Genomic DNA, 27842 nt, shown 5'->3' on the forward strand with positions numbered 1-27842 from the left:
AGCGAAAACGCTTCTCTTTAAGCGGCTCACCTCCACACTGCCAGTTAAAATGTGGCTTCAGGAAAAAGGACTGTATGTACCCTGGAATACAAATTGTAGACTTTGCAATCAACCCGAGACAATAGAATATTGCTTTATACTTTGTCGTGACGCATTTCATTTTTGGGACCATTTTACAAAGATCTATCAATAAAGACTTTCCTGTCACGTGTTATGGTATCCGGTTCCTTCCTTTCGAAAAGACAGCCAGTAATACACCATACGATTTGTTTATGTTATTAGGACTTTATTCATTATGGAGAAGTCGAATGATCGACAGACATGCCGAGCCACCTCGCTCGACAAGGTCTATCTTCCGAGAAGAGACAAGTCCGTAGTGTGGTGGCGACACACGATGCCGTCCCTGAATGGATATCGCGTCTGGACGCGTGTGTTTGTTTGGCAGAATTTTGAACTGTCATTGGACTGCACACTATCTGTGAATTTGTTTCTCATGTATGTTCATATGTAATGTAACTGCATTGGTTTGACAGTACCAATAATTTCATGCAATAAAGGAAAAAAAATCTGCCTTGGTGCAGTGGTTTGAGTACCTGACTTGTGAGCGCGAGGACGTGAGTTCGAATCGTACTTTCGGGCACCTTTTTTTTCAGTTTAGCTTTTTATCACGGTATAAATGCCTAATTTCATTAATTCCACCTTTGCGGAGCATTGGAAATAATGACCGTTATTTCCTTGAGGAGCATCGGAAAAGAGCAACTGTTAGTCCTCGGAGAAGTAACGGCATGGGGAGTAACAGTTCATGGCTTCGCACTTACCTCTTAAAGGGAGGAATGGTTGTGGCAGATCAGTTCCTCCCCTAAAGGAGTAACCTCAACACCCCATTTCCTCCTTTTCTTGTTAGAGTGTAGCTGTCGTACCCTAAATTTTGGTTTCATACTTTAGCGGGCATTCGACACGCTAGCGGTGTGCTTCCAAGACGAAAATTTCGCTCAAACGCAGCCTACGATGGCGCATACATCGCGAATTCAACTGGAAACGTACATCATCCGTTTGTTGATGGAACGAACCTACATTCTGCCGTTCTGCACATAGTCGCAGCAGTACCTTATTCTGGTAGACTTCCGTTAATTTCACTACGGTTAAAGTAATTTTTCGGTTAATTCGATCCCGACTTGCGTCGCGGACCGCTACCACGCATTTCAATTGGCACAAACTTTCGTTATTTCGATCCTAAAATTGGTATCGCGACAGGTAAATGGAAGTTGACCGATCAGCATTCACGCGCCTGACCCCTATGGTGAGCACAGTGACGATCGCATTAGTCGCAGCGTCCGTCTTGGTCGAGCTTAGGGGACAGTGCATGGGACACATGCCATCTCCTGTCAAAAACGCCTATTTTCGGCCCGCCCAGGATCATTTACAAGCAGTAACGGTAGTTCACGACGTGTAATTCTAATGAGCGCCTTTTGTTTTCTTAAAAAATTGGGCGGTAAATTGCGCGCGTGGTGGCAATCGCACATGAAACCGAAACCACCTTCGCGGCGTTTGTACGCATTACCACATAATGCGGCTAAATTGCGGTGAAGCTTACCTTAAAAATCATGCGCCAAATTGATTTGAGGAAACCGGGCGGCATTCTAAAAAATTGGATTCGCGATAGATATTAATTTTCGTCGGACGCTTTAATATACATTAGTTCTCTATTTTGGACACATAGAAGGTTCGCCTGCGTTTGATTCGGAGGCATCTTCCAGCAAATACTGCCATATTAATCAGCCATGTGTCTTCGCGTTTTCTCTGCGTCGTGTTAAATTAAATCCACTGTATAATTTCACCAACATCGTCGGTCTCGTCAAGGTTAAATGAACGGAAGGCGAATGCGACACGGTAGAGTTTGCCGTGTGAACTTTTTATTGCTGTGTTAGACTTGCACTAGCGCACAGAGCCACGCACTGAATATGGAAATACAGCGATTGGACTGATCTGAGAATAGGCCGTTGTGCACTCTTGATTAGAGGGAAACCCGAAGTACAGATTCTTCGTTTATTTCATTGTGATATCAATTCTAAGGACACTCCAGGTGTGTTTCGCCCGTCGGTGTCGCCGTGGCGTTCTGTATAAAGTCCAATGGCGATAACATTGTCGTTGCGCACCGTATGCTGTATGTGCGACTGAAAGCATGTGAGGGTGAGCTGACAATGGCGGCTTAATCTCGCGCGTGCAAGGGAGGAAAGCAGGGCGGAAGCGCGCCGTCTTCCGTCGCGCGCTAGGCATCGGCGGGAGGAAGGGAGGGGGGGGGGCGTTCTACTCCAGCGGCTGCTGCTTATGGCGCGGCTGCGCAGGCCCTATTTTGAAAGCGAACCGCGATGAGTACACAGCCTACGTCCGCGGAAGGCTCAAAGCTTCGTGTTCGCTGTGTTCTCAACGCTTAGTTCGCTTTGAACCGAGAGGCAGGGCGAAGGTCAGTTTGCTCGCTGATGCTGCCGCCCTGCCTTTTTGACAGCGTTTTGACAGCGAGTTCCCGCGGTCGTCGATTAAGATGTGTTCATGTACACTTGTGTGCGCATGACGCCATGCTTGTTAATTTAGTTAGTAAGCGAATGTTTGCAAGTTTATACGGCCGATAAAGTACTACTTTTACTTCGTATAGCTGTCTACTAATTTATTATCGCAATCGATGCTTCGCTTTTTGGGCGAAACTACGACCTTTTCAATTCTATAATAAACACAATTGCGATAGGTGTCTCTGAATAGGTTTATATTCATATGTATGGCCACCTTGACACAGCTATGAAGAAAACTGACCAAATCTCAAGGGAAGGTTGAGTCGCCAGGGTCAAAGCGCTCTCCACTCGCAGTACCGCAATAACGAACGACGCTAGACAAACGCGGAAGATGATTCGTTCACTGTAAGGTCATCGCAACAATTGCAGGGTTGTAAAGTAGGATAAACGTCAAAAGTGACTCGTTGGATACTCGATGACAACGGCTCCAAATACTGCTGGAGTGCACGCAGGCCACTCTTAATCATTGCAGTAAACAGCGGGCTTACTGTAACCACATACTTATTCACTGTAGAGCCGGACACAACTATGCCTACCTGCTAAAGCTAACCTGGGAGAAACATGTTGTGAACTGGGGTATGCAACTTTCTTTGACATGGTTTTCCAGCCACCCAGCAAGCTTGAATATGAGTCCGCTCCGAAAAGCCGAGCCACCACCAAATGTGCGTGTTCCGCTAAAACGTTTACGCATAGAACGTAAATAGTTGCTCGTGATTCTCCAGTGAATGGGCGCACCACCAACGAAGAAAAAGACCTCGGGAACAGAACTGTTTTAAAACGCATCGTCTGCCAGTCTTTTAATACGAGGCGAAGGGATGTATGGATTTAGTACGCCTGAGAAATTCCATTGCCGATTTCCAATGGAATTACCGTCAGTGTAAATTTACGACTGCCCTATATTTTTCTTTCCTGCAGCAACATGGTTTTTTTTTTCACTTTGCTCTTGTTAACAGCTTTTTTCCATCGCGAGCTGAACCAGATAAATTATATTTTTTTTCACCAACTGAACGATATAGATTATGATTTTGTTCTTCTTGCTGTTATTTAACATCACGGCTCATACCCACCAAGTAGATTGGACATAACGGAAGTTTAAAATAATACACACAACAAAAATAAATGAAAAAAGGAACAACGCGCATTACACGAACAGGATTATTATATGTTGCTTTAGGTCGTCGTTTTAGTTCACCTGAAAGTAAATGGCATGCACATGCCATAATTGGTGATTGGTAAACAAATATGTTCTTACGAGAAACGGGCAAGGACGAAAAAACATTACTGTTTCATTTTTCCTTATTTTTGATGCAGCAATATGGGAGGTAGGCCACGTTAGAGCCGCCTGGATTTGTGCGTTATTACGAACACAGAAGAAATTTGCGGTGCTGGAGATAAGACAATTTTAATAAATCAGGGGTGGAATTCACGAATCTCGGCCGTTCGTATACAATTTCCTAGCCAAAACGAGCTTACGCGAAGGTTGAAGCCGAAGTGGCAGCACATTTAACTTACGGCGTCGTATGAGGGTGAGTAGCAACCAAAGCTCGGATTAAACGAAAAGGAATGTAAGAAGTACGGTCAACTGTTAGCATGATCGCACATCATGCATCTGTAGTTGAGGCTATATTCTCGCGCCAAATCCCGGCACACCCCTGTTCAACAGCTTCCTTCCTCTTCCGGGCGTTTGTTACAGCGGCCACAAGCACAACCTGGTTCGCCCGTTCGCAGCATGGCCGTCGAAAGAATGACAGTGGAAGTGTCACGTATTCTTATCAAATTTCTGCGAGGGATAGGACCGACGGAGACATGGTGACAAGTTTGGTGCGTGCGTGCGTGTGTATGTGCATGCGTGCGTGCGTGCGTTTGTGTGTGTGTGTGTGCGTTTGTGTGTGTGCGTGTGTGTGTGCGTGTGTGTGTGTGTGCGTGTGCGTGTGTGCGTGTGTGTGTGTGTGTGTGTGTGTGTGTGTGTGTGTGTGTGTGTGTGTGTGTGTGTGTGTGTGTGTGTGTGTGTGTGTGTGTGTGTGTGTGTGTGTGTGTGTGTGTGTGTGTGTGTGTGTGTGTGTGTGTGTGTGTGTGTGTGTGTTACTCGACGAAACCGAAGCCTCACTTAATTCATTGGACTTCTCTGTACATTCTTAAATACCACACGTGCGCATACACAGTGCCTTGATAATAGCTAGCAATTTATACACTGGGAAATATTATAGGTCCCTGACCAGCACGCGTAAGTGCCCCGACTTGACGTGGTACTTTATAGGGTGTTTTTTTTTTTTTCACGCCGAGCGCACATTAGCAGTTTGGAGCGATGAAAGGTTCGCGTCATGTAACACTCCCTATATTGGATCGGAGGCCACTTTTCGAGGACACCCTGCTGACCTACTACACGACGCTTCACGACGGCGTGAATTTTTGTAGTCCATTAGAAGTGAGAGGTACGCATCATTATGACAGGTGCCTTTCATAAAAAAATTTGCAGCCCACAGAGACGCGTATTCGTAAGCTGTCCTTTAACATGACTGGCTACAAGAGGACTAATCCGACAATTATTGGATCGGTGTTTGGCATGTATTTTATTCTAAACATCAGGCTTGTCCGAGCAGTCCACATGATTTTCGTATCAGTGGTGGTACGTGATTTTATTCATTTCCTTTTGTTTATTGGCATTGTATTGACGTGCCGGTTGATATTACAGGCAGGATTGCCGTCCGGTCGTATGCATGCGCTCCCTCTCACCGTAGGCCACAGGTTGAGCAGAACCGTGTGCACAGACACGACGTCGCTTCGACTTTGTGCGGAATTCAAACTATGAGCGATGAAATAGAAGGCTGAGGCTAACAGCACGGAAGACGACAGCTAATTTCCCAAGAGCAACAAGTTTTGATGATTAGAAATGTTTACGCGTTTTTTTGGTTGTTTAATCTCGCATGGAGAATTATAGCCTCAAAAGCGTCGAGAAAATTAATTAACCGCCGCGCTATGAGCAAGAGAAAAACTCAAACTAGAAAGAAAGAAACGATATAAGTGCTTAAAAGAAATCGATGACAAACTTTACAGTTGTCAGGACGAACATCTCACGCCTCTTTGCTACCACTCATAGAGTGTCATGACAAGTTTTAGAAGTCGGGCTATTGGGCATAGAGACACACAGCCTAGAGGAATTACGCTGAATTTCGCAGCACAGCATTAATGTTACTGCCTCCCACAGCAGCGCAAGCCATATATAATTATGCGCTTAAACTGCTCAATGCACTTTAAGAGGACAAGCCGTAGTGAGCCACAAAGATATAAGCACGTGCCGTCCTCGATTATTATTTGTGACCTCTGACCAATTCGGCGCTACTGCGCGCTCCAACACTTACCCGCGTCAGTTCCAGGGGCGCGGATGAACATAATTATATTCGTATAGGACTGCTAATCACCTATCGTAAAAATCTATTCTTATGTGGCCAGCGGCGACTGCTCTTTACGTTTTGTGAATCCACTTACGCTCATTACTGGCACCAGTATTGAAGCTCGCACCTGTACTACCATTACATACACGCCTTTTTAGAACTGCAGCGCTGGTCTGTGCAGCAGTAGGCATCACAAGCTTGCTGATCTTGGAGGCTTTTTTCGCAAGGTTTTTCTTACGCCAAACTATGTTCGTAACTTCGCTTAGAGAATTCCACCCCGTACCCTACAAACAAATAAAATGCAAGAAGAAGAAACTTCGCATAATTATGGATAGGTTTCCATAAGATCCGAGATAACAATTTGTGCGGATGCTCACCATATGCTGCGGCTGTGTCCAAGGACAAAGGCCACGTGACGGAAAGTGTACCAGCCGTGGTTGGTCAAAGGCTCCGGCGTTGCGCCGCTAAGCACGAGGTCGCGGGATTATATCCCGGCTCCGGTGGCCCGCATTTGATCGCATTTCCACGAGGGCAAAATGCAAAAACGGCCATGTATTTGAATCTGCTCATGTAAGTGCACGTGCAAATACCCTAGGCGATCAAAATTGTTCTGGAGTCCCTCACTACGGCGTACCTCATAATCAGATTGTGGTTTTGGCGCGTAAAATCCCAGCTTTAAAGAAAAACGATGGAACGAGGAGGAGGAAATAAAGAGAGAAGACAGGGATGTTAACCAGAAATACATCTTGATGGCGTGGTCGCTCTGACGTGGTCGCTCTGACGTCACGACCTCTGACGTGGTCGCTGCGCCGTAGCGCGTCTGGTGGGAAAGCGCCCCTGCTATTGGCCTCGAGCTCCACCACTGGAAAACTGGCGCCACCGTCGGCGTGACGTGCTAGGAGGGATCACGTGGACATAGAGGCCGCGTCGGCTGCTTCGGGAGCGCCGAAGCGAGCTGAAAACGAGTTTGAATTCCCTTGTACGCTGCGGTCCTCATTTAATGGCGAAGTTTTCTCGCTTCGAGTGTCTCCTTTACAACGCTTGAAAGCACTACAATAGGTAGTGGCTGCCTTTGAAGGCGCGCAACATGGTAGGCTGCTGCTCGGTGCCGCAGGGCCGGACGCACGTAACGGAGGCCGGTGTCAGCCTTATTCACACGTAGCAGCAAGACAAGAAGCTGCGTGAATCTTGGCTCGCGAAACATAAAACCGGCAAACAGTCATCGGCTACAACTCGGGTATGCAGTAAGCACAGACGCGAGGTAGATTTCTGCTACGGCGCCCTGTTTGCGATGTTCTGAAGACGCGCACTGAGACGCTCGTCCGGGTCTGCTGCACGACTAATGCATGACGGTTTGGTCTATCAACTTGTCGATGCTACAGATACTGGCAAGTTCAGTGGAGTGGAAAGGCAGCGGTAAGAGGCACATTTAAAAAAAGCAATGCACATGGTCACATGGTCATGTTTGTGTTATGAATTAATGCACTGGATTACAAAAAAGGAGCAGCGGGAAATTGAACGCTGAGAACACCGATAAACATACAGTGCGATGCAACTCGAGAAATAATATTGAAAGGTCAAAGAATTTAGAAGAAAAAAAAAGATTGAATAGTCGCGACGGCACATCATAGTCCCTGTAAATGAAATTATTTTTGTACAGCTCTGATAGCTCCCACGCAACAATGGCTGCTTGTATACTGTCAAATGCTCATATTCTGCGGTCTAAAGCTCATGGCACGGTGCGAGAACACGCGCGCGGAGAAAGCGAAACAGTGCGCGGACAAGCATGCAGACGCGCAGTCGGTCACTGCGAATCTGCGCGATCGCTGCATTGAGGCTTCTTTCTATTACGCTCCATTTAGTTATACAAACACTATAAGAACATATTACACATAGTTTGCTCTCAGCGTTTACCTACCTTTCACGCAAGAAGCTGGTTCGGGAGACTCCATCGCGGCGACAGCGCGCAGTGGCGTTCACTGTACGTATTCGGTAAAGAGATAGCGTCTGTAAACGATTGTGTGCTTTCAGTTTGCCCAAGATTATTATTTAGACAGTAAACAACTTCTCTCGTTTCGGAAGTACTTACAGAAATGTCCGGGAGAGCTCGCGCGTGGTGTTTTCAGTGAGCGCTGACAGCAAAACCTATGAGGAGGGCGCCGCGTGATCCCTCATACTACGCCAGCGAGGCGCTTCCGATAGATGGCGACTCCGTAACTCCTCGCCGCCAATATGTGCCGTGCTGCTGGCGAGGAGCCATGCGTCTGCGTGATGCTCTCAAGCGAGATAAAGGACGATGCCATAGAGGCGTCAGCCCCATGATTGCGACCGTCTACATGGCGCGTCGCGGCCCGGCTGTCCGTGCCGATTACGACGTTTGGCTCGCGTAGATCGTTTTCAGACGCCGAGTTCTTTGGTTCATTCCGCTTTCACAGCCGCAGGTTTCGTCATTGTTTGACCCGAGAGCATGCCCAGGGAATGAGTGGGCGGTGCGAACGGGGTGCGATAACGCTATCGCGTCCCACTCTTGAAGGCGAAACTTAGGCGTCCTCCAATTTTTTTTCACCTTCACCCATCCTTCAGGGTTGAGTAGACAACCCGACCGTTACTCCGGTTAACCTCTGCCTTTTTTTTTCTTGTTACTCCGCACAAATGGCAAATACCCACTGTAGGGATCGGCCAAGAGTTAGGCGGTTCGGAGAAAATGGATGAAAAATGTTCAGAAAGAACGTGTTAGGGAAAGACGTGTTCTACTCGGTGTTCAAAGTGTAACAGTCGTCATGCTGAAGTGAATCCAAAAATTGGTAAATAGTATTATAATTTATTGCTTTATGAAGGCAGCTAATTGGTGCCAAGAACAAGGTCTTTCATCGCTGGGCAAACATACTGGTGGCTGTGCTTCAATGTGGAAGTTCCAAACGAAAGCAAGACGAAATAGATTGTCTCCCACGTTCATGCTGAGGCCAAGCTTCTTTATAGGGACATCGAGCATCCTTCTTTTTACTGAGGGAAATAGTCGGCATACAAGAAGAAAGTGTTCAGTTTCCGATTCCCCGCACTGTGTACACAAAGGAGATGCCGCCAAACCAGCCTTATGTGTATAGAAATTAATGCCAGAATGTGGCAGCGCAGCCTCGTTAGCGTAACCTCTAATTTGCGTGTCAGGCACACTTTAATGTTCCAGGGCAATAATAGGTGTTAGTTGTCAGACTAATAGAGCGCCAGGATATATTTGTACAACTCGTTCATCATTGTCTAACTCCTAAACTTAGCGGCAGTGATACAGGCGGTTCGAAGAACGCCAGATACTAAAGGACCACCCAGAGAAACCTTTGCTAATGAGTCGGCACACTCACTCAAAGGCGCACCCTTGTGCCCAGGCGCCCAAATTAAACGAACGAAACGCAAATGAGATGAAGCCATTGATATCTTGCTTGTAAAAAATTTGAGTCACTACACGTTGTAGTCAATGAACATAGAGTGATTCGCTTATGATAGCCACTGATTAATTAGAGGGGCTCAATATGGCCTGTGCTAAAACTACAGCTAAGAATTCTGTTAGATAGACAGGAATAAAATCTGGAAGCCTAATCGAATGGTACCAATCTAGCGATAGAAAACAAAAATCCTACACCTGCCTTTTTCTTGTTCTGTGCGGCTTCTGTCGTTATTACAATGTTCGTCTGAATATAACTCAAGTGATCAAGAGTCATTGAGAATTCGTTAAATAAATATTTTTCATTATTTGGGTAAATGTTATCGAAAATAATTTCAAGAGAGACAGTAGTATAATTTGCTAGATTTATCTCACACAGTTTACCAATCCAGAGTTCGAGTCATATCTTATTTTCTTTCTTTCTCTTTCTTTCTCTCTCTCTCGCTATGACAATGATAAAAACTACATTGTTAATGTATCCTCTATTGTTCATTCTCTACCATTTTCCCACTGCTTATTTGTCCTTCACAAAATTTCAAAATTCAGACTCCAGAAGGACAAATTTGAAAAACTCAGTTCAATATCTTCTGCATACTCTTCTCCTTCTCGTTCTTAAACTTTTGTTTGACATGTTCTATTTAACTTTCATTTTGCAAGCTTTTTACATATATAGTTCTCTCTTTATTTGTAATTTCGTTTATACTCATATTACGAATTGATTCGTATCCTATTACCTACAGCGGGTTTGTGCCATCTTAGGCGTGTTTATCATTAGGCTCACCTTTACTTGTCTCGCTGCTGGCGCCCCCAGTGCTCCCTACATGCGGGCGATAGGACAACGACAAGGAAGAAGAAGCGCGCATGCTTGGAATTCACGCGCTTCGACACGGGAACAGGACAACGGAACCATGAACCGCACCTCGAAGAACGAAGTTCAACGGTCCCCGAAGCATTTTTCTCAGTTGAACGACCGACGAGTTTCCTTCGCCGATGAGAGCGTGGTGACCAGCACCGACGAAACCACCCGAAGCAACTCGCAGCCGTTCCCAGTGTGCCTTGCAGCCGTTCCCGGTGGCCTACCGCGGTCCTCGTCGACTGCCCGCCGCACCTCGACGGGAGACGGTTTCAGCCAGCGCACACAGAGCTACGGGCACGACTTCGCGCCCATGGATTCCTCGATGACCGCTCTGCTCGGTCTTCGGCCGACTCCGAGTTCGCTCGCTAGTGGACCAGCGATGCCTCCCAGTGTCTACTCACCGCGAGGGAGGTAAGTATTGCAGCAGCGCCGCCTATCAAGCGGACATAACGAGTCCTTCGCGATTGCCCCGAAGAAGCCATCTTACCATTTTCTGCGCAGTCCTTACTGGGTGCGCCCGCCGTTCGGAGGCAGCTGGTCGGACGCCTTCGAGCAGCCTTCCTCAGAGACGCGATTGTTCAAAGAAGCGCCACCTGCAGATGACCGCGACAGTTCGGCGTTCGCCTGGCTGCGCAGCATCGGCGTCGGCATGATGTTGGCTGCGATGCTGACCGTCGCGGGGACGCTGGCGCTGACCATGGACCTGCAGGACTCGGACATCAGGCCGTGGCCTAGCTCGCCACTAGAGGGCGGGATAGAAAGTATCGGCTCAAGCAGGGTCGCAGTCCCGCTGGCGCCGAGGAATGTGCCGCTAGGAGGAAGAACATCACAGGCGGGCAACGTGACCAGGCATGACCGACGTGCGGTTAAAGTCGAGCGCCGCGACAGGGCATTGGGAGTGCAGCAACCCCGCCTACCGCAGCCTGATGCTAATAACCGTACGGTGAGTGACAGGAGTTTCCTTATGAAACTGGGCGGTGACGTCCCGCTAGTGCCGTATATATATATATATATATATATATATATATATATATATATATATATATATATATATATATATATATATATATATATATATATATATATATATATATATATATATATATATATATATAAGGAGCCATCCTGGCGACTTAGTTTTCTGGAAGGGCGGTAGCATGGTGATACGGCTTGAGACGCTGAACGTGAACGACTTCGCGGTTACGACGTCGGACGGCGGCGTTAGCGGCTCAACCAGGTAATTGACGGGTGATGTTCTCTCGAGAACGCGGTATGGCCCGTCGTACTTCGGAAGGAGTTTTGAAGTGAGCCCAGGCGTGCGGTGTGGCACTACCAACCAAACGAGAGCGCCCGGGAGAAAAGTGGGAGTCAAGTTCTGGGCATCGTGAACAGCTTTTTGAAGGTTCTTGTCGTCCGGGGTGAACCGGCGGGCCAGCTGGCGACATTCCTCGGCGTGTCTGGCGGCTTCCGAGATCGGCCGGCATTCAGATGGGTCCGGCCGGTAGGGCAGAATAGTGTCAATTGTGTGCGAAGGTTGACGGCCGTAAAGAAGGTAAAAGGGTGAGAATCCGGTAGTGGCCTGAGTCGCGGTGTTGTAGGCGTAGGTGACAAACGGAAGAACTAGGTCCCAATTAGAGTGATCAGGTGAGACATACATGGCGAGCATGTCACCAAGAGTTCGATTAAAGCGTTCCGTGGTACCGTTAGTCTGTGGGTGATAAGTAGTGCATTTACGATGAACAATGGCGCATTCAGCAAGCAGTCGTTCGATGACTTCAGATAAGAAGGCGCGGCCTCTGTCGCTTAAACGTTCACGTGGACCACCATGACGAAGGAGAAAACGACGAAGTATGAAATTGGCGACCTCCTGCGCTGTAGCATTTGGTAGAGCAGCAGTCTCGGCATAACGGGTTAAGTGGTCTACCGCAACGATTATCCACCTGTTGCCGGCAGGAGTCAACGGAAGTGGCCCGTAGAGATCTATGCCCACGCGATCAAAGGGTTGGGATGGGCATTGTAAAGGCTGGAGTTCACCGGCGGAGTTGGGCGGTCGCGCTTTGCGGCATTGGCACTCATGACAAGTGCGGACGAACTTTCGAACGAAATTGTACATTCCGTGCCAGTAGTAGCGGTGTCGAAGTCTTTCGTAGGTCTTGAAGACTCCCGCGTGGCCACACTGAGGGTCGACATGGAACGAAGAGCAGAGCTCTGATCGCAAGATTCTCGGAATGACGAGTAACCAGGTGTGTCCCTCTGTGGCATATTTGCGATTCTCGGAATGACGAGTAACCAGGTGTGTCCCTCTGGGGCATAGTTGCGCCGATATAGTAGCTGGTCGCGAATCGCAAAATGAAGAACTTGGCACCGAAGTGTACGTGACACCGGTACTTTCAACGTATCCGAGAGAAGGTCTAGCAGAGATGCTGTCCAGGAATCATCACGCTGTGCAGCAGCGATAGTGTCAACGTCCAGAGGATAATGTACACTCGCAGGCGGAGTCGTCACAGGCCTTCGGGGGAAGCGGCGATCGGGATAGCGCGGCAGCATCGGAGTGCTTTCACCCTGAACGGTAAACCACGCGGATGTCATATTCTTGGATTCGCAATGCCCAGTGGGCAAGGCGGCCCGATGGATCTTTGAGCGTCGACAGCCAACATAGTGCGTGGTGGTCGGTCACTACGTCAAACGATCGGCCGTATAAATATGGGCGAAACTTGCCAAACGCCCACACAATGGCCAAACACTCCTTTTCTGTAACGCTGTAATTCGTCTCCGCCTTGGTTAACGTATGACTCGCGCATGCGACGACGTATTCTGTGTGGCCAGGTTGACGCTGTGCCAACACAGTGCCAAGGCCTACACCGCTTGCATCGGTATGGATTTCGGTTGGCGCTTGAGGGTCAAATTGGCGAAGAATGGGTGGCGTCGCGAGAAGGCGGCGCAAGGTTTTGAAGGCGTCGTCACAGGCTGGAGACCATGATGAGTGATCTCTAGCGCCGCTAAGGAGCTGCGTGAGAGGCGATATAATTGACGCAAAATTTCGAACGAATCATCGGAAGTAAGAGCAGAGGCCGGTAAAACTGCGTAGCTCTTTCATAGTGGTAGGTTTTGGGAACGCAGTAACAGCACGTAGTTTCTCGGGATCCGGGCGAATGCCCTCCTTTGACACGACATGGCCTAAAATTGTGAGCTGACGAACAGCAAATCGACACTTCTTCAGGTTAAGTTGCAACTCGGCGTTGGTCAAGCAAGTGAGTACGTGCTGGAGGCGGAGCAGGTGCGTTGCGAAATCAGGGGCGAACACCACAATGTCGTCAAGATAGAAAAGACAGATTTTCCATTTGAGGCCACGCAGAACATTATCTATCATTCTTTCGAACGTAGCAGGTGCGTTGCGAAGTCCGAAAGGCATGACGGTGAATTCATACAAGCACTCTGGTGTAACAAAGGCAGTTTTTGGGCGATCGGCCTCTGCCATCGGAACCTGCCGATAGCCTGACCGCAAATCCAGCGAAGAACTCTGCTCCCTGCAGACAGTCCAGAGCATCATCGATGCGTGGTAATGGGTAGACGTCGTTCAGCGGGATCTTGTTCAACCGTCGAAAATCAACACAGAAGCGGATGGAACCGTCTTTTTTTGTGTGACGAGGACCACGGGAGAGGTCCATGGGCTTTGGGAAGGTTGAATCACGCCTCGACGGAGCATGTCATCGACCTGGTCTGCAATGACGCGACGTTCCGTAACGGATACGCGATATGGTCTTTGTCGCAGCGGTGAGTGAGAGCCAGTGTCGATGTAATGCTCGACTGTCGATGCACGGCCAAGAGATGTTTGCGCAACTTCGAAAGAACGGCGGAGCTGCTGAAGGACTGCTACAAGTTGAGATCGCTGCGAGTGCGTCAGATCTTCGGCGATGAATGGGCTGAACACACCAGTCCATGTTGAGTCAGGTACGGAGAGGGCATTAATTCATGGACGGCAGTAGAAGGCACTTCGTCGAGGACGGAGGCAATTTGTGTTGAATCGACCAACTCGACGTAACCAAGGCATTCGCGGCGGACCAGTGATAGCGGCGACGAAAGCTGATTGTAAATGGGCATCGTGCTGACACCGGCGGCAAGGTCAAGAGCTGCAAAGCGCAAAGGAAGCGCTTTTCTGGTAACAAAGTGATGAGAGGGCATGAAGAAGACCGTCCCGTCGGATATGGTACTACAGAAGACTGGTGCGAATGCTGAAAAGCACGGGGGAATACAGGTGTCTTCTTTCACGAGAATTTTAGCGGCAGGATGAGCATCGACGGAGGCCAGGTCACCAAGGTCGAAAAGTTCAATCTCAGCCCGAGCGCAATTGATGATGGCATTGTGGCGTGAGAGGAAATCCCATCCTAGAATAACGGCGTGGGAGCACGATGAAAGAACTATAATTCAATCGTGTACAAAACGTCCTGTATGGTCGCACGGGCAGTACAAGCAGCTGTAGGGCAAATGGGTTGAGCACTCGCCGTTCGAAGCGACGATCCAGACAGAGACGTCGTCACTTTACGAAGCGAACGGCAAAACCTGGCATCCATAACTGAAATAGCGGCACCGGTATCGACGAGGGCGACTGTGGCGACATTTTCGATAAACACATCAATGACATTGGCAGGTAAAGGAGGAGGACTTCGGCATGTCGACACTTGCGCAGTTCTTGCCTCAGGAACTGCGTCGTCTAGTTTCCCTCTTCGTTAGAGACGGGTCGTCGACGCATAGGGGAAAGCGATCGGCGACGTGGAGAGGGTGATCGGAGGCGTTCGAAGCGAGGACGGCGATCAGTCTGGGAGCGAGCTGGCGATGGGTCAAGGGTCCGTAAGACGCATTTGAATCAGGCGGCACATAGGGCGCTCGGCGATCGTCATCGAACGCCTGCGATCGGCGGCGGCAGAACCTTGCGGCATGACCGGGACACCTACATGCGAAACAGATAGGGCGATTGTCCGGCGTACGCCACGGGTTAGCGATGGCAGTGGTGGTCCAGGTGTTGGGAAAGGGGGGGCGGTGCACAGGCTGCTGGAAGCGACGCAGGGGCACAGTGCGAGGGGCCATTGCAGCAACTGTAGCATACGTGACTGATGTAGTCACGACATCCTGCTGATGAACAGCTGGCAGCGCTTACGCGACCTCTTCATGGATCACGTTACGGAGATGAGACGGTAAAGTGCTGGCAGACTCCTGAGTGACGGACACCAGAGATAGCTGTCGTGCGACTTCTTCGCGGACGAAGTCCTTGATTTGGGTTATCAGGGAGGCTTGTTCTGGGCCGGTGGTCAGGCTGCAGAGTGACGTCGCATTTGGTGTAGGATGTCGCCTTGTCAGAGCTCGCTGCTTACGTAATTCATCATAGCTCTGGTACAAGCTGATGACGTCGTCAACAATGCGCGGGTTCTTGGCCAGAAGCATCTGGAACGCGTCATCATCGATTCCCTTCATGACGTGCTTGATCTTTCCCGCTTCCGTCATGGCAGCGTTCACGCGCCTGCACAAATCTAGCACGTCTTCTATATAGCTGGTGAATGTCTCACCCGTGTCCTGTGCGCGTGTACGCAAACGCTGCTCGGCTCGGAGTTTCCTGACGGCGTTTCGGTCAAACACTTCCGTAGTCGACGTCTTGAACGCCGACCACGTTCGGATATCCTTCTCATGATTTCTGAACCAGAGACTGGCCACGCCCGCGAGGTAGAATGATACGTAAGCCGGTTTGTCCGAGTCATTCCATTTGTTGTCACCGCTCACCCGTTCGTAGGACGACAGCCACTCTTCAACGTCCTTGTCGTCTGTTCCGCCGAACATAGGAGGCTATAAGCGTACGGTGAGTGCCAGGAGTTTCTTTATGGAACTGGGCGCTGACGTCCCGCTAGTGCAATATATATATATATATATATATATATATATATATATATATATATATATATATATATATATATATATATATATATATTATACCAGCGACTGCGTGACTGCGAGGCGCCGACGCCTCGGCGAGCCAACAGGCTTTTGCTAAATCTTCAGTAAACTAGGATTATGAGAAACCTTACTTAGGGTTCGTTGCGTAATTATATGTATTAATTTAACGCATTTGAAGACAATGATTATTTCCCAAGTGTTCTTTACACAAGCGCTCGTTACCTACAACTTGGCGTGGTCAAATTATGGTCACCTTGTTACACCTGCAAAATTTAGAATAAGGGCCCTCGTGGTAGTACGTGTGATTGACGCCGCAGTGCGATATTTAAATAGTGTTGTTAGGCAGTCAGGCACCTAGGTACCAGCTTCTCTCGTACTGAGGGTTTCACCAGGGACGCCGTATTTTTCTTGCGACTTTCTTTAACCAGTGCGACTGGCGGTGCTCCTGCGGCTCGACCACCAGACAAGCGTCGAGGCCGTTCTGACGGCTACTTTGTGCCTTATCTCCCAAACTGATGTATTTCGCGGAGCTTTCGGGAACTTCAGCAAGATCATCTTGAGGAAAGCCTGCTCTCATAATGCGCTCAACTTGGCCTTTCGCACTATAGGTCAGCTGCTGCTCACACAATACGCTAAGAACCGCGCGTTGCTAGTTTACAGCAATGTCTCTCTTCGCTATCTTCAGTTTTTCGGTGTGAGCCTACGATTTAATGAGTGAAACACACGGGCGTTTACTACACCAGCCTAGGACTGAGAAAGAAATTCTGCAATATACAACAGCCCATTCTAAAATTCAATGATCAGCAATTTTATGTCATTCAAACACACAAACACACACGCACACACACACACACACATATTGCGAGAAAAGATAACCACCATAGCAGCGTACACGCAGTACTATAGTACAATGTGTCAGCCCTAATGCTGGAGGCAGCATACGGTATGTGGCATCACAGGAAAGCTGCCTTGATGTTCCTGAAAACAGTTGGATGTCGACCCACTTTGCACTGTTTGCACTATTTAGCGCTTTTCTCACAACAACTATACCCTCTATGTCGCATGCAGTGATTTTCTCTAGCAGTGCAGTAGGTACATGCGGGTAGCAACGGCATGCATGGATCAGCTTACGACAGGACAGTACCAAGAGCGGAATGTTAAGTAACACAAGCGTACGCGAGTACGATGATGGTTATATTGTTGGGAAACAATGGTACCCTTCAAAAGGCGTAAAAGGTTCCAGAGCATGTAAGGGGTGCACTTTGAAAATGGATCTCCTAATAGGAAGACAGCAGCTCTTGACATCATTTCTAATATTACGTAAGCAGAGCGCTTTTTTTGTTCACTCTTTTTAAAAAAACTTGAGATGGTTGTTTCCTTTCATAAAAATCTCATAAGTTTTCCAAGCATCAAGCCGCAGGATCGAGATGTTGGCAAGCAGTGCTTTAGACTACAGCTTCTAAAGATCCGATACGTTAGGACAGCATTGGTGACGTACACAGAATTGACTTTAAAAAGGCACCAAAGGAGAACCTAAGGTCGAGCTAGAAAGATGAGTTATTTGTCTAGAAGCCTATCATTGTTTACCGTCTGCCAGTGTGCTAGAATATCAATTTCTTGCTTAGAAACTCTCCGCGGAAGATCCCGCCGTGGTTCCTCGCTTTGAACCACCCGAGCCAAGATGACGCAATCTTCAAGTGACCTCCCTTTTTGCCACACACTGTGACTGAGCCAGTGCTGACGTCACGTGAGGGATACCGTAGTCTACAACAGGTGGCGCCACTCCGACTTTCCCTTTTCGTAATTTTCTCGTTTACGAAAGCTCAGTCCTGGCTACGAATGACCAATCTTTTTATCACCAAAGCATAATCTTTCAATTTAGCTCGCCTTATTGAACGAGGCCACACAGGAAAAGCTAAAAGTAAGAACTCACCATTAAAGCAACGACTTACGAAAACTAAAACCATGACCTAGGCGCACGGCTACAGATGTCCGCACTTCTTGGTCACCTTTCGGATTGACTGCGAAGCACTAAACAAAAATCAGCAGGAAGAAGTTAGTCTGCTTTCAAACACGACTTAATACGGTGTTCTTATAATTTATGTCAGCGGGATATTACCGTACACACATTATACTTGCAAGATCATAATGTAAACATGTTCCTTCTACATTATTAGTCTAAAATGCAGAGGCTCGCAAACGGAAGATTTACCAGGCTTTATCTCGCATTATGTTTAAGTCCCTGATCACATTCTTGAATATGCATAGATTGTGCATTCTCTCTACCAGGCATTCTTTCATGTATACTGTAATACTATGAAATTTTCAAGTGGCTTTAGTTCTTTCGTGCGATTCCAGTCTGCATCTTTTCGAAAATACCCGCAAATCGGTGTATGGCCGTCAAGGCGAATTGCCCTTGTGACAGAGTAGCGCGCGGAGGGAGATTCCTTAATGAAAGCGGGTACCAGTTGCGAAATTAAATGAAGTTATCAACGTTAGTCCTAGCTGTAGCTTAAGATAGCCCCTGCAGAAAGCACTATCGACAGTACTACCGGCGAATGGCGCAGTACTGGGGAAGTCGACAGAGAGAAGCTCTTCTTTCCGCATGCCACGTCCTGATCAGCCTGGTAATCCAGGCATGGTTGTTGAATTTCTCAGGAGGTAGGGCAGGGTGTGTTTCCTTAAAGCGTGCAGAAGCGCAGGCTCTCGCCATTCCCGGCTTCGCGGTGGTTAAGCGACGTCATTGCTGAACGTTTTCTGTTTCCTCCTAAATGACATAACAACAGAAAGTTGCACGCAGAGCTTTCTGCAAGAACAACTTCCTTTCTGTTGTTGTGCGTGTCTCCTGATCCAGCTGCTGTCGCAACGGTGCCGGAGCCACTTCTACAGCTACTGCCACCGCGGCGGCGACGAGGTCTACTACAGCGCCTCCTTGCGCGCCTGTGCCCCGACGGAGGCTGACAGCGTGCAGGTGTGCAACGACGGCGCCAACAGGTTCACCAGCCTCGAGAGCTGCCTCGCCAGCTGCGTGAACGTCGGCGATGGGAGGCCGCAGCGGCACTGCTACGAGCACGCAGTCTTCAGCTCATGCTCGTGGTGAGTGTTGAGCAGGCGACGAAAGGATGAACCATTAAGTAGCACACTAAAGATTAACGATAGGTCAGGTTAGACTTGTAAACTATTGTTTCAAATGCATGTCAGGAAGAAATGGAGGTGAGAATTTTCCTGTTCTCATGTAACGGTTAAACTGCAGCGTCACTGGTTACTTCGCAAATATCAGCGTGTTTGGGGCCGTTGGGATCATTTTTGAGAGAATTTCTGATAGCTTTCTGTACCTCATCGCAGACCAAACTTCTTGCACTGCAGCGAAGAATACAGTGCTCGTGTCACCCAATCAGCAAACATGGGAGGAGGGCTCGCCCAACGTGTGATGCTAATGCGTTCGCGAAGCCTCCACTCGGGTGGCACTCCACTCCACTCGGGTGGCTGTCAACGGCGGACAATGCACAAGCCCTCTTTCTGGTTCTCTGTCGGGGTTGTCCGACGCGTTGCGTAGCCATCTCGGCAATGTGATTGAGTTGGTGACACGAAGCGTGTGTTTAGCCTTTACTTCCCATTCAGCCCGTAGGTGGACACGAGAGGGTGGAAATGAAGATGTTTCTAAGGCTAACCAAACAAGCGACGGACAACGAACAAGGCGTAAAGGGAGGAAACTTATTTACATATTACGATGAGTGCCGTAGGATTGGCAGTCTGTACCAAGAAGAAAAGTTTCCATCTACATTGTTCTAATATTGTACACATTGTACCAAATACTTGCACAAAATTTTACGGGCCGCGTAATAGTTTCGAAATGTCTTGCTTTTTAGGGTTTAGGAAGTTTGAGGCGTTTTCCATGGCCTTTTACATTACTGTGGCCATTCGCTAAGCACCATTACCTATATTCAAGGAAACCGACTCGCTACGGGAGTGCGCCCATTATGGTTGCTTACCTTTAGTCGATAATGATATCCGCATGAATTCAATACGAACATAACTGCCTCCTCCTATAAGAATAACTTAATTGTAATGTAAAGCGGTTTTTTGCGTACGGTTTTAATCAGGTGCATTTGCAGCGAAGCTATTTATTACTTCATATACTACATTGTCTGGATCTATGCTTTCGATTTAGTTTCTCTCAGATGTGAACCAAGTAACAAGATTGCAACCTTCGACAAAGAAATACTATTGCGTACAGAAAAGGTGATAGTCAACCAGACAAACATAAATTCGACGGCGGGGAATTTTTTTCCTGCACTGCGAAAGTTAGTGCCCGTCATCACACTCCTCCTATCACCTAATCACCTAAACACCTAATCGCGTTTTCACTTTCTGTAAGGCACCTTACCATTCTAGTTGCGGTTCGTCGTGGTGTCTGTATCGTATGAAACTAAAATTCATGTCCACAATCACAAACAAGCTATTCACTATTCCCGACTCCCGCTGTATATATTATTACCCAGAAGCTCCGTCGCATAGAAGGAAATTCCTGGGTGGCATTAGCAGCACAGCCTGATTAAGCCTGTGAAGTACGAACGTCGGCATTCATTTTCAATGTCGACGGCAAGGCACACTCGAGGTGCATAACATATCACTGCTGATATCGTCCTTCTAGAAGACGACGGAAACGATTCCCGAGAGAGTATATATATTTTGCCTGAGAAAACTTTTGCAAGGTCGAAGCGCTTGCAGACGTTTCACGTTCGCATTTTAATGCGAAAGAAATCATCCCTAGGCGCTTAATGATAAAATTCGTACAATAATGACGCAGTGCACGGCACTACATAGCCAATTGCTATACATAACATCGGTGGATGAACAACAATATGACGGGCAGACATTCAAAAATCGCTCGCAAGTAGCGGCTCTTATTGGCCTTCTAATTCAGGCAGGGAAATGTCATCGTTCGCTCACTGGTTCTGCAGGCAGGACGTAGCTTTCCAGAAACGTGGTGGTTCTTCGACGGCTCCCGCTGCAGCCGGTGGAACTTCCCCCGGGGCGAGTGTCCGCTACAAGATGGACGGGTGTTCCGCACGCGCCGGGAGTGCGACGCGGCGTGCGCGCATCGAGAGCGAGGCGACAGCGACGAAGAACGCCGCTGCGACGCTCCCGACGCCGGCACCTGCACGCCTCGCCAGATGAGGCACCCTTACTTCGCCGACATGCGGGCTGGCGGCCCGGCTCGCTGCGTCGTCGCGTCGAGCGGCGAACTCGTCGTGCACCGCTGCCTCGTCGGGTCGAACCGATTCGACTCGATGGCGAGCTGCGAACGCGCTTGCAGCGAGTTATGACGGGCTGTAACCACGTGGCCCGAGCTTCGTATACGATGTGTGTGGCATTAAAAGCCCGCGCAGATTTGATTCTTGGCTGTATTTTTCGTGCCATTGACTATCTAATTTACAGGTGCGGTGTCCTAAAGAGCACTCGAAAAAGAATCCCGGGGAAAACGGGAGTAACTGGGCAGTTAGTCCTAAAAAGGGCGCTTTCGTCCCTCAAGGGAGTAACTGCATGAATGTGCGTGCCGTGTTCACATTTCGGAGAGTAAGTGTTTAGTCCCTGGTCGGAAAGAGAGCAACGGGAGGACGAAAGGCAACAGTTACTCCCCATGCGCTCCGCTGTTTTCGTCCGTGTCGTGCAGTGATGCGGCAAAACCTGTATTGTCTATAAATCGTGAATAGTTCGAAGTTCCTGCGCTGTCTATGGAACTACATGCAAATCAGTACTTTGCCTCTTCGTGAAAAAATTGCCTGAAATTTAAAAGCTCGAATGTGAAGAGCCACGCCCTTCGTGCGCACGTCGTCAGTGAGCGATACACATTAAGCGAGCCAGTCATTGATAGACTGCAGATTTTGCAGGTCAATAGTACCTCAGTTCATTCCGTTGCAAGAAGATTACGAACTTAACTGAAGCGATGTGTAACTCAAACGGGACACCCTAAGCGACAGAGAAATTGTCCGTCTCTGTCGTCTTAGGTGCCCCGTTCGAGCTTTCTACACGTTTACATGGCGTAGTGCCTGAGTTTAAAGCACCCTATGAATACTCGGGCAGATTTCTTTTCGCACTCGCTTATAGTTGCAAGTACGCTCAACCTTACACTCTCCCCGCACAACATACACAAAATGCCGAGTCGCTTTTATATTGCTGCACCTTCGTTTCGATGCATAATTTGTCTCAATTTCCGGTCCCGACAACAGATCTGCCGTGGACGTGATCTCTCCATTTTTGCGATAGCTAAGGCATGCAATACATTTCTCGCTTCTAAGCTTCTTCATGTTCTGCAGGTCTTGCACTGCTCACATGTCCATGTCCAGGCATTTCATAGAATATTTGCGCGTGCCTCATAATCAGAAAGTGGTTTTGGCACGTAAAACCCCAAATATTATTATTCATAGAATATTTGCATGTTTTATTTGGCCTTCATCATGGGAAGCCATGAGAAAGGACAACCTTTTTCTCCCGCTTGAAAAGGGAGGCCTGTGTCTTGTGCATTTGTTTGTGCGACAATTGGTCATGCGCTTATTTTACCTTAAAAAATGTCCGTCATCCATTCCTTCTCGCAGTTAATCAAACACGTCTTGCACCACGCCTCCCTTTTCTTTTTGTCACGACAAACTTTGCTCAAGAACTACCGTTATGGGGCTTCCTAAAGGAACTTGTCGACACTATTTCACTATTAAAAGCCAGATTCAGTCTTGAATATTTGTTTACCGTTAATCGAACGTCGCTAAATGTAGCACTTACAGATAACCTTTTCCCTGAACTTCTATACCGAGAGCCGTATCTGTCTCTATTTGGTCAAGATGTCCTTTGCCGTGTCCGTAGAATGTGCATTGCGCCAGCAGCGAAAACGTTTCTCTTTAAGCGGCTCACCTCCACACTGCCAGTTAAAATGTGGCTTCAGGAAAAAGGACTGTATGTACCCTGGAATACAAATTGTAGACTTTGCAATCAACCCGAGACAATAGAATATTGCTTTATACTTTGTCGTGACGCATTTCATTTTTGGGACCATTTTACAAAGATCTATCAATAAAGACTTTCCTGTCACGTGTTATGGTATCCGGTTCCTTCCTTTCGAAAAGACAGCCAGTAATACACCATACGATTTGTTTATGTTATTAGGACTTTATTCATTATCGAGAAGTCGAATGATCGACAGACATGCCGAGCCACCTCGCTCGACAAGGTCTATCTTCCGAGGAGAGACAAGTCCGTAGTGTGGTGGCGACACATGATGCCGTCCCTGAATGGATATCGCGTCTGGACGCGTGTGTTTGTTTGGCAGAATTTTGAACTGTCATTGGACTGCACACTATCTGTGAATTTGTTTCTCATGTATGTTCATATGTAATGTAACTGCATTGGTTTGACAGTACCAATAATTTCATGCAATAAAGGAAAAAAAATCTGCCTTGGTGCAGTGGTTTGAGTAACTGACTTGTGAGCGCGAGGACTTTAGTTCGAATCGTACTTTCGGGCACCTTTTTTTTCAGTTTAGCTTTTTATCACGGTATAAATGCCTAATTTCATTAATTCCACCTTTGCGGAGCATTGGAAATAATGACCGTTAGTTCCTTGAGGAGCATCGGAAAAGAGCAACTGTTAGTCCTCGGAGAAGTAACGGCATGGGGAGTAACAGTTCATGGCTTCGCACTTACCTCTTAAAGGGAGGAATGGTTGTGGCAGATCAGTTCCTCCCCTAAAGGAGTAACCTCAATACCCCATTTCCTCCTTTTCTTGTTAGAGTGTAGCTGTCGTACCCTAAATTTTGGTTTCATACTTTAGCGGGCATTCGACACGCTAGCGGTGTGCTTCCAAGACGAAAATTTCGCTCAAACGCAGCCTACGATGGCGCATACATCGCGAATTCAACTGGAAACGTACATCATCCGTTTGTTGATGGAACGAACCTACATTCTGCCGTTCTGCACATAGTCGCAGCAGTACCTTATTCTGGTAGACTTCCGTTAATTTCACTACGGTTAAAGTAATTTTTCGGTTAATTCGATCCCGACTTGCGTCGCGGACCGCTACCACGCATTTCAATTGGCACAAACTTTCGTTATTTCGATCCTAAAATTGGTATCGCGACAGGTAAATGGAAGTTGACCGATCAGCATTCACGCGCCTGCCCCTATGGTGACCACAGTGACGATCGCATTAGTCGCAGCGTCCGTCTTGGTCGAGCTTAGGGGACAGTGCATGGGACACACGCCATCTCCTGTCAAAAACGCCTATTTTCGGCCCGCCCAGGATCATTTACAAGCAGTAACGGTAGTTCACGACGTGTAATTCTAATGAGCGCCTTTTGTTTTCTTAAGAAATTGGGCGGTAAATTGCGCGCGTGGTGGCAATCGCACATGAAACCGAAACCACCTTCGCGGCGTTTGTACGCATTACCACATAATGCGGCTAAATTGCGGTGAAGCTTACCTTAAAAATCATGCGCCAAATTGATTTGAGGAAACCGGGCGGCATTCTAAAAAATTGGATTCGCGATAGATATTAATTTTCGTCGGACGCTTTAATATACATTAGTTCTCTATTTTGGACACATAGAAGGTTCGCCTGCGTTTGATTCGGAGGCATCTTCCAGCAAATACTGCCATATTAATCAGCCATGTGTCTTCGCGTTTTCTCTGCGTCGTGTTAAATTCAATCCACTGTATAATTTCACCAACATCGTCGGTCTCGTCAAGGTTAAATGAACGGAAGGCGACTGCGACACGGTAGAGTTTGCCGTGTGAACTTTTTTATTACTGTGTTAGACTTGCACTAGCGAACAGAGCCACGCACTGAATATGGAAATGCTGCGATTGGACTGATCTGAGAATAGGCCGTTGTGCACTCTTGATTAGAGGGAAACCCGAAGTACAGATTCTTCGTTTATTTCATTGTGATATCAATTCTATGGACACTCCAGGTGTGTTTCGCCCGTCGGTGTCGCCGTGACGTTCTGTATAAAGTCCAATGGCGATAACATTGTCGTTGCGCACCGTATGCTGTATGTGCGACTGAAAGCATGTGAGGGTGAGCTGACAATGGCGGCTTAATCTCGCGCGTGCAAGGGAGGAAAGCAGGGCGGAAGCGCGCAGTCTTCCGTCGCGCGCTAGGCATCGGCGGGAGGAAGGGAGGGGAGGGGGGGGGCGTTCTACTCCGGCGGCTGCTGCTTATGGCGCGGCTGCGCAGGCCCTATTTTGAAAGCGAACTGCGATGAGTACACAGCCTACGTCCGCGGAAGGCTCAAAGCTTCGTGTTCGCTGTGTTCTCAACGCTTAGTTCGCTTTGAACCGAGAGGCAGGGCGAAGGTCACTTTGCTCGCTGATGCTGCCGCCCTGCCTTTTTGACAGCGTTTTGACAGCGAGTTCCCGCGGTCGTCGATTAAGATGTGTTCATGTACACTTGTGTGCGCATGACGCCATGCTTGTTAATTTAGTTAATAAGCGAATGTTTGCAAGTTTATACGGCCGATAAAGTACCACCTTTACTTCGTATAGCTGTCTACTAATTTGTTATCGCAATCGATGCTTCGCTTTTTGGGCGAAACTACGACCTTTTCAATTCTATAATAAACACAATTGCGATAGGCGTCTCTGAATAGGTTTATATTCATATGTATGGCCACCTTGACACAGCTATGAAGAAAACTGACCAAATCTCAAGGGAAGGTTGAGTCGCCAGGGTCAAAGCGCTCTCCACTCGCAGTACCGCAATAACGAACGACGCTAGACAAACGCGGAAGATGATTCGTTCACTGTAAGGTCATCGCAACAATTGCAGGGTTGTAAAGTAGGATAAACGTCAAAAGTGACTCGTTGGATACTCGATGACAACGGCTCCAAATACTGCTGGAGTGCACGCAGGCCACTCTTAATCATTGCAGTAAACAGCGGGCTTACTGTAACCACATACTTATTCACTGTAGAGCCGGACACAACTATGCCTACCTGCAAAAGCTAACCTGGGAGAAACATGTTGTGAACTGGGGTATGCAACTTTCTTTGACATGGTTTTCCAGCCACCCAGCAAGCTTGAATATGAGTCCGCTCCGAAAAGCCGAGCCACCACCAAATGTGCGTGTTCCGCTAAAACGTTTACGCATAGAACGTAAATAGTTGCTCGTGATTCTCCAGTGAATGGGCGCACCACCAACGAAGAAAAAGACCTCGGGAACAGAACTGTTTTAAAATGCATCGTCTGCCAGTCTTTTAATACGAGGCGAAGGGATGTATGGATTTAGTACGCCTGAGAAATTGCATTGTCGATTTCCAATGGAATTACCGTCAGTGTAAATTTACGACTGCCCTATATTTTTCTTTCCTGCAGCAACATGCTTTTTTTTTTCACTTTGCTCTTGTTAACAGCTTTTTTCCATCGCGAGCTGAACCAGATAGATATTTTTTTTCACCAACTGAACCATATAGATTATGATTTTGTTCTTCTTGCTGTTATTTAACATCACGGCTCATACCCACAAAGTAGATTGGACATAACGGAAGTGTAAAATAATACACACAACAAAAATAAATGAAAAAAGGAACAAAGCGCATTACACGAACAGGATTATTATATGTTGCTTTAGGTCGTCGTTTTAGTTCACCTGAAAGTAAATGGCATGCACATGCCATAATTGGTGATTGGTAAACAAATATGTTCTTACGAGAAACGGGCAAGGGCGAAAAAAGATTACTGTTACATTTTTCCTTATTTTTGATGCAGCAATATGGGAGGTAGGCCACGTTAGAGCCGCCTCGATTTGTGGGTTATTACGAACACAGAAGAAATTTGGGGTGCTGGAGATAAGACAATTTTAATAAATCAGGGGTGGAATTCACGAATCTCGGCCGTTCGTATACAATTTCCTAGCCAAAACGAGCTTACGCGAAGGTTGAAGCCGAAGTGGCAGCACATTTAACTTACGGCGTCATATGAGGGTGAGTAGGAACCAAAGCTCGGATTAAACGAAAAGGAATGTAAGAAGTACGGTCAACTGTTAGCATGATCGCATACCATGCATCTGTAGTTGAGGCTATGTTCTCGCGCCAAATCCCGGCACACCCCTGTTCGACAGCTTCCTTCTTCCGGGCGTTTGTTACAGCGGCCACAAGCACAACCGGGTTCGCCCGTTCGCCGCATCGCCGTCGAAAGAATGACAGTGGAAGTGTCACGTATTCTTGTCAAATTTCTGCGAGGGATAGGACTGACGGAGACATGGTGACAAGTTTGGTGCGTGCGTGCGTGTGTATGCGCGTGCGTGCGTGCGCTTGTGTGTGTGTGTGTGTGTGTGTGTGTGCGTGTGTGTGTGTGTGTGTGTGTGTGTGTGTGTGTGTGTGTGTGTGTGTGTGTGTGTGTGTGTGTGTGTGTGTGTGTGTGTGTGTGTGTGTGTGTGTGTGTGTGTGTGTGTGTGTGTGTGTGTGTGTGTGCGCGTGTGCGTGTGTGTGTGTGTGACTCGACGAAACCGAAGCCTCACTTAATTCATTGGACTTCTCTGTACATTCTTAAATACCACACGTGCGCATACACAGTGCCTTGATAATAGATAGCAATTTAGACACTGGGAAATATTATAGGTCCCTGACCAGCACGCGTAAGTGCCCAGACTTGACGTG

General features: G+C 47.8%; 1 protein-coding gene across 1 annotated transcript; it reads left to right on the top strand.

Moving 5' to 3' along the window:
• Window positions 1-10195: 10195 nt before the first annotated feature.
• On the top strand, window positions 10196-21524 carry LOC142588649 (uncharacterized). Its single transcript, XM_075700474.1, has 4 exons — window positions 10196-10662; window positions 10753-11194; window positions 19049-19290; window positions 21122-21524. The coding sequence occupies exons 1-4, from the start codon at window positions 10217-10219 to the stop codon at window positions 21522-21524; spliced, it is 1533 nt and encodes a 510-aa protein (XP_075556589.1). The 5' UTR covers window positions 10196-10216.
• The last annotated feature ends 6318 nt before the right edge of the window (window positions 21525-27842 follow it).

This window comes from Dermacentor variabilis, chromosome 7, assembly GCF_050947875.1.
Source record: "Dermacentor variabilis isolate Ectoservices chromosome 7, ASM5094787v1, whole genome shotgun sequence".
Taxonomy (NCBI): Eukaryota; Metazoa; Arthropoda; class Arachnida; order Ixodida; family Ixodidae; genus Dermacentor; species Dermacentor variabilis.

Bases quoted from the DNA above. Each gene is read 5' to 3' on its own strand.
- LOC142588649 (XM_075700474.1), top strand. From the start codon at position 10,217: ATGCGGGCGATAGGACAACGACAAGGAAGAAGAAGCGCGCATGCTTGG. The intron at 10,663-10,752 runs GTAAGTATTGCA...TTTTCTGCGCAG, and splicing joins GTCTACTCACCGCGAGGGAG to TCCTTACTGGGTGCGCCCGC. The intron at 11,195-19,048 runs GTGAGTGACAGG...CTCCTGATCCAG, and splicing joins CTGATGCTAATAACCGTACG to CTGCTGTCGCAACGGTGCCG.